The 7,500-nt window shown below is 42.7% G+C and overlaps 2 protein-coding genes across 6 annotated transcripts in view; one reads left to right on the top strand and one right to left on the bottom strand.

Moving 5' to 3' along the window:
• col4a4 (collagen, type IV, alpha 4) overlaps positions 1-3,651 on the bottom strand; it is a 41,231-nt gene extending 37,580 nt beyond the window's left edge. For both annotated transcript variants that reach the window (XR_004615776.1, XM_034603565.1), the window contains exons 1-3: positions 3,556-3,651; positions 1,713-1,868; positions 1,472-1,514 (exon numbers count right to left, since the gene is read on the bottom strand). Coding sequence is in view for 1 of the 2 variants with exons in the window: in XM_034603565.1 (XP_034459456.1) it covers positions 1,472-1,514; positions 1,713-1,753 (84 nt within the window). In the remaining variant the exon portion in view is untranslated. The remainder of the gene's footprint in view (positions 1-1,471; positions 1,515-1,712; positions 1,869-3,555) is intronic.
• A 1,115-nt stretch (positions 3,652-4,766) lies between these two features.
• Positions 4,767-7,500, top strand: part of col4a3 (collagen, type IV, alpha 3) — a 44,815-nt gene continuing 42,081 nt past the window's right edge. For all 4 annotated transcript variants that reach the window (XM_034603563.1, XM_034603564.1, XM_034603562.1 and 1 more), the window contains exon 1: positions 4,767-4,928. In XM_034603563.1, the coding sequence (XP_034459454.1) occupies positions 4,809-4,928 (120 nt within the window). In that variant the 5' untranslated portion in view covers positions 4,767-4,808. The remainder of the gene's footprint in view (positions 4,929-7,500) is intronic.

The raw sequence follows: 7,500 nt of genomic DNA, 5'->3' as shown, positions 1-7,500 counted from the left end.
TCCATCATCTGTCCTCGCCACCCTGTCCCCGTCTGCCCTCACGCATCCTCCATCCATCCATCCTCTGTCCATCCTCTGTCCATCCTCCCTCCATCATCTGTCCATCCTCTGTCCATCCTCCCTCCATCATCTGTCCATCCTCCCTCCATCATCTGTCCTCGCCACCCTGTCCCCGTCTGCCCTCACGCATCCTCCTCCCTCCATCATCTGTCCATCCTCCCTCCATCATCTGTCCTCACCACCCTGTCCCCGTCTGCCCTCACGCATCCTCCATCCATCCATCCTCCATCCATCCTCCGTCCATCCTCCGTCCATCCTCCCTCCATCCTCTGTCCTTCATCCATCTGCATTCACACCATCTCCCACTGTCGTCCATTAATCCCCTTTTCTCCCACCATCCCTCTATCCACGAGAGTATGCTGCCACTGGTTGGCCGAGCAGACAGCAGGGAAGCTGATTGGCTGTTCACAGACAGACTGAACCCGATGACCCCGGTGGGACAGAGAGAAAAGTCTAGACAAGAAGACAAACTTTCTACAACCGTGCAGGGACATCTCATCCCTCCATCACTGATCTCTGTAAATCAACAGAAGACCTGAGGAAACCAGGTCTGATCCCTGTGGGACACAAGGAACAGAGACACACCAGAGAACCTATGGTTCTCCAGAAACAACATAGTGAACCCAAAGTACATGAGCAGCACATAGAACACTTTAAACCATTCACAACTAGAATCACCGTCCTGTGGTCGTTGACCTCCACCAACCAGTGCAGTTTCAGTCCACACACTTTTTTCAGACTAATATGAGGTCACTGTGATCTTTGACCACTGAAATCTAAAGCGTTCATCTTTGGGGACAAGGGACAACTGGTCAAAATTTGAAGAAATTCTCGAAAGGGACACTTGAGATATCACAGAAATTGAAAAGATTCCCGGGAGATGTGCCTGTTCACAAGGTAAGAAGTGTGTTTTGTGAGGTCACAGCGACATTGACCTTCGACCAACAAAATCTCATCAGTTCATCTTTGAGTCGGCCAGACCTCCTTTCCAGGACCCTGCAGTAGACCTTCTCAGGACGGCTGAGGAGCGTGATACCCGACAGTTCGAGCAGTTTGCCTTTTAGAAAATGTGATCTTCCACAGGAACTGTTCCCGATCTTCATGAGGACAATGTCCGGAACCTTCAGCATCTCAGGGAGAAGCTCATCCGAACCTGACGCTACCCACCGGGGAGCAACTTTACTTCTGCGACCTCAGGGATGAAGCTCTGCCTCATCCACAGACAACGTGGTATAACTGAACAGTTATAGCAAGTTTGAAGAAATTCCCTCAATGTGGTCTTGAGATATTGTTTTGATAAGAATGGGATAAACGGATCGACAACCTGAAATCATACCGCTCCCGGCCACTAGGCGTCAAGGGAGTGGAGGAATAACATCAGCCCATGAAAAAAAGAGAGAGATGAACTTACTCCAAGAGCGGCTGGGGGAGCGGTCAGGATCATCAGGAGGCAGCTGCAGGTGGGGATGATGAAGAGGATGATTAATTATGAGTTAACATGTTTATTGATACGTTAACATGTTTATTGATACGTTAACATGTTTATTTATACGTTAACATGTTTATTGATACGTTAACATGTTTATTGATACGTTAACATGTTTATTTATACGTTAACATGTTTAACAGACGTGTTGATTTTTTGAATTCACCAGAGCCAGGTGAAGGGGGCGCAGCAGGAAGTAGGCAGCATCTCGTCCCCTCGCTCGGAGGAAGTCCCGCCCACGACACAGCCCTCACTCTGACTCCACCTCTGGCTGTATTTCAGCCAATGAGGACGTCCCGATGCTGCAGCGCCAGTGGTCGTCCTGCAGAGACAAAAGAGACAAACTGAAGACACAGAGTTCATCCTCTGAGGAGAAGGAATCGGAAGCTTCGTCATGTGTTTCCATCTCCTTAAATAAACTGAACTGACATGAACAAACTTCACATGAGAAGTTTCTACTGAGTCTTTAGTGAAAGTGTTGATGACATCAAGTGACAAAGACACAAAGACACTGAGAGAAACTAGAAGTACCGTCCTCTGGTTCTGTGACTCCACCAAACTCTGCAGTTTGAGTCTTCATGCATTTTGCTCACTGGGACCTCTGAAATATAATCAGTTCATCTTTGAGTGACAACTCGTCACAGATTTACGATTCATGACAAACACGTTTAGTGAGTTCACAGTGACCAGATGATTGTTGAGATACGGTGTTCACAGAATGGGACAGACAGACAACCTGAAAACATTACACCTCCTGCCACTGGGTGTCGCTGGCACAGAGACATGAAAACCACTGCTCCACCAGCAGCATCACCAGTCGCTGTCCTCAAAAATGTTGTGGTTCTCTACTCGGTACTATCATGGTTCCTCTCCTCATCACCTCCAGAACTTTCTGTTATTCCTCCTTCAGCCACCAGGTGTCCCCAGTGTCCCCAGTGTGTCAGTTCTGCGCACTGACACACCTGTTTTCAGTTTCTCGTCAGTGGTTCAACTGTTCGATTTCTCTTGATTTGGTTCTGGATCCTCGCTCTATTTTCTCGTGCACTTTGTGACACAAACATTGTTTTTATTGTTTTATTGTCTGCGCGCCAGTGACATTATGTTTTCAGGTTGTCTGTGCGTCTGTCCCACTCCTGTGAACGCGATATCCCAAGAACACCTTGAGGGAATTTCTTCAAATTTACAAATATTAACTTGAACCGAAGGATGAACTGATTAGAATTTGGTGGACGAAGGTCAAAGTCACACGACCTTTGGTTGTTGTGAACACAATATATCAGGATTATCGGAATTTCATTACATGAGGCACAAACATACACTTAGACTGAACGATGACCGAAATAGAATTTGGTGGTAAAAGGTCAAAGGTCACAGCGACCTTGTCTGAATCTGGAGACATTTTTATCTAGAAATATGTTCACAGAAACTGGAGGAATACGACCTCAGTGCGTCCACTGAGTCCATCAGCCAATGGGAGAGAGGCAGGGCCTACTACTTTACCTTACATTTTTTTTATATATTATGACTGTATACTTTTACTCCATATTCTACAACCTTAAAAGTACTTTTACTCAACATGGTAAATTTATGCTCTGACTCTTAACTTTCACTCTATTACTCTACAACCCTAAAGTACATTTATTTACTTTTACTCCATTACTCTACAGCCTTTGAGTACTTGTATTTGTTTTACTTGACATTTACTCGATTACTTTGCGGTTTGAATTAAAACTAACTTGTCTTCACGTTAAACAACAAAACAAGTGAGAGTCTGACGTCATCATCTCAGAGTCCAGTCTGCATTCGAGTAGTTGAGTAAAAGTACTCCGTTACTTCTCCACTCCGTTACTTCTCCACTCCGTTACTTCTCCACTCTCCTCCTCAGCTTCATCAGCGGCTCATTCATCAAGTGACGGAATCGACCCGTCGACGTCATGAAGACACAGTTAACGGTTAATTCACGGTTAACGAGCACCGGATTCACACGTCACAGCTCAGGTGAGTCTTACCTGAAGGTCTCGCGCTCGGTCCGCGTGAAAAGTTTGATTCTGGAGCACGAGCCGCAGCTTGTCACACACAGAGCTGCGCGTTCACACACCGCAATAACCTGCAGCCACGCATACCAACACTTCCGGCCCGCAGCGACCGCCCTTCAAAATAAAAGCCCCTGAAGAGACTAATGGAAGTTTATTATCATTAATAAAAAACTTTGAAATCATGGAGATCTAAAATATTGAATAACCCTAACACCACTCTAAAATACAGTTTATTACGGTTTATTACTTTATATGACTGTGTTTCACTGTTTATTACTATATATAACTATGTGTTGTTCTACACTTTAATCAATTTCTTTAGTTTACAATCATATTTTATTTTTATAGCCCAAATTCCCAAATCACAATTTGTCTCATAGGGCTTTGGCAAGGTGTGACATCCTCAACCCTCAAGAGTCAGGAAATACTACGAACACAAGTTTCCTGCCACGTTATTCTTCTCATCTTGTTTGAATTCACACATTTCATATTTGTATATCTTTGTATTGTTTTACTTTCTCAAAATCAAATAATCTGAAAACTTTATTCACTGTTGAACAAAACTAAATACTGTATTATCAACAATTCAATGTGAACCAAGTTTAAATTTGTATTATATTGTTGAACTAAAGTGAAACTTGACTTTACTACACAGGAACTAAAGATTCAGCGTGAACGGAGGTTCTTCATGTTCCTCTGTGAAGGCTCCATGTGTGTTGTTGTGTGACTTGTTCATTATTAGATCAGACTTCATTAGAGCTTTATCATATTTACCTGAAAATATTTAAGAAAAACAACATTTGAAAAACATTTCATCATTTTACCTTATCAATATATATTTATTCACAGTATTCAGATACTTTACTTAAGTAAAAGTCCAACATTATAATTGTTATTGTCAGTAAAATATATTTGATATGATCCATCTCAGGGTATTGAATTAAAACTTATTGTTTTTATTTTCCTATGTGCAACAAATCAATAAATATATAATTTAGTACTTCAGATACTAATTTATTTATTAACTAAATCAGTCTCATTACTTTCCACTGTTCTTATATATTAAACTAACATGAGTCATTAACAGTTTGATCAGATCCGTGTTTTGGGGCTTTTATTTTTCAGAGCAAGACCGGAAGTGTGTGTAGTGGATGTTGCGGGATACTGCACAGACCCCCCCCGAGGAGTGCAGTCCATCCCGAGCCGAGCCGAGCCGAGCGGGTGTGATGAGGCCGAGACTCTGCAGCTGTGTGTCCGGAGGTATGGAGCCTCCAGGCGGCCTGAGGCGGAGCATCGTCCCGCTGCTGCTTCTGCTTCTCTGCTGCTGCGGTGCTGCTGGACACAGGGTGAGACACACACAGACAGACACACACACACAGACAGACACACACACACACACACAGACAGACACACACACACACACACACACACACACACACACACACACACAGACACACACACACACACACACACACACACACACACACAGACACACACACACACACACACACACACACACACACACACACACACCTGCAAAGTGTTTAGATTTAAAATTAAGTTTCTGTTGGGCTCTTATCCTGAAAATCTGAAGGGGATTTTATTTTGAAATGATTAATATTGATTTTTAATTCGTGGTTCAGTGTGTGTGTGTGTGTGTGTGTGTGTGTGTGTGTGTGTGTCTGTGTGTGTGTGTGTGTGTGTGTGTGTGTGTGTGTGTGTGTGTGTCTGTCTGTGTGGTCATGGTAACAGACAGATGTGTGTGAACTTTGTGTTTGTCCATTTTTTTTTTTTTTAACAGCAAAGTCTCACAAACTGTAGAAAGTTTTCAACAGAGTTTTCTGAGAGCAGCGATTTCACTTTAAGTGTAAGCGAAGCTTTATATTCACCGCTTGTAGTCGAGTCATGTGACTGATAAGAACCAATCAGGACGAGAACGTGGGCATCTGCCTCAAAGTCTCAGTTTCTGTTCAGACTAAAACACAACCCCAGAGTTTTCACCCAAAAACGAGACCAGTTTACACAAGTCTCTGATTTAGAGGCTGGAAACTAACCATAGCAACAGCCAATGTAACCAGTAACTAAGATTTAGAATTATTGGAAACATGTCAGAGTTTGATCAAGAACATGAACGTGGACGGAACAAAGATCAAAGGTTCTTGTCTCTGTTTGAAATATGACATCATTACCTGATCAAAGTGTCACAGACGACTCGTCTCCACTTCCTCCAGAAATGAAGCTGAAATATCTCAGATACAAACGCTGCCATCTTGTGGTGATGATGTCATTAACTCCTGGAGTGGAGCCGTGGTACCGAGATTCCGCCCACACACGTTCCCAACAAATCAGGAGTCAGTCTCAGCTGTCAATCATCACGTCTCCGTCTGTTTCTATATCATCAAATAACTGATTCAATCCAAACTGATCAGAAACACTTGAACAAACATCAGAGAGAGAAGAACGACCTGAAACGACAGAAACATCTTTACAAACATTTATTTAACGTCTACTTGGATTCTCTGGTTTAGTCCATGTCCCATCTGCTAACATGGAGGAGGAGGGTTTATGACCTGTACTGCAGCCAGACACCAGGGGGCGATAGAGAAGACACTATGGCATCACTTTTGTTAAGTTGTTACAGAAGTAGAAGTGTTCAGAGCAGTGAGACACATCGTGTGTGTTAAGTTTGTTTACATCACTTGTTTGTTGTTTCCTGTCTCTTCTGCTTTTAGTCACAACATGAGACCCCCCCCCCCCCCCCCTCTTGAAAAGAATGTAGGAAGAATGTCAGACAGGAAATAAAACCTGTCTGACTACAGACTGAGGGGGAGGAGGACACAGCTACAGCTACTCAACTACAGTTACACAACTACAGTTACACAACTACAGTTACACAACTACAGTTACTCAGTTACAGTTACTCAGCAGTTTCAGTGTGTTTGTTTACAGAGGCTTGATGTTGTAAATAAAGTGAGATCAAAGATTCTGAGTCTCAGTGATGAAAACGTTTTTCTGTGTGAGAACTGCTGCTGTCGGGTTAGGAGCTGTCCTTTCATCTGTCCTTTCATCTGTCCTTTCATCTGTTGTTTTAGTTCATCTGTTTTCAGCCTTTTGTCCAGAGCTGCTGTTATTACTGTGACACACACACAGACACACACACACACACACACACACACACACAGACACACAGACACACACACACACACACACAAACACACATACACACATACACACACACACATACACACATACACATACACACACACACACACGCACACACACACACACACACACACACACATACACATACACACACACACACACACGCACACACACACACACACACACACATACACATACATATCACCCAGTGTATGTATACACACACACACACACACACACACACACACACACACACACACACACACACACACACACACACACACACACATACACATACACACAGAAACACACACATAGAAACACACAAACACACTCACACACATCTCTTAAATTATCTCATCACACTCTGATGTCATACTGAAACAGTTTAAGTTTATTCTGCGTGATGTTAAAACCTGAACCTGCAGAAAAGTGTCACATTTGAAGAGACACTGAGCCCCCTGCTGGAGTCTCTGTGTCACTGCTCTTTTGATCTGATATTTATTTCAATTATTTCTGGGTGATTGTGATTAGAAACACTTTTATTTGTTAAACTCAGGACAGAAATACATTTTATTAAATTCATGAGCAGATCACTAATATTTATTATTCTGATGTTAAAAATCAATGTGTGTGTGACTACGTTTTTTTAAAGTGTCAGAAAAACTTTATTAAAACTGAACACAAACCTCAGACTTGAATTTAACTTTGACTCTGTAACAAAAGTCAAAGCAAAAAACAAACAATATACACAAT

The sequence above is a fragment of the Hippoglossus hippoglossus genome, chromosome 13 (assembly GCF_009819705.1).
Source record: "Hippoglossus hippoglossus isolate fHipHip1 chromosome 13, fHipHip1.pri, whole genome shotgun sequence".
Taxonomy (NCBI): Eukaryota; Metazoa; Chordata; class Actinopteri; order Pleuronectiformes; family Pleuronectidae; genus Hippoglossus; species Hippoglossus hippoglossus.
This window is presented reverse-complemented; position numbering and strand designations above follow the sequence as displayed.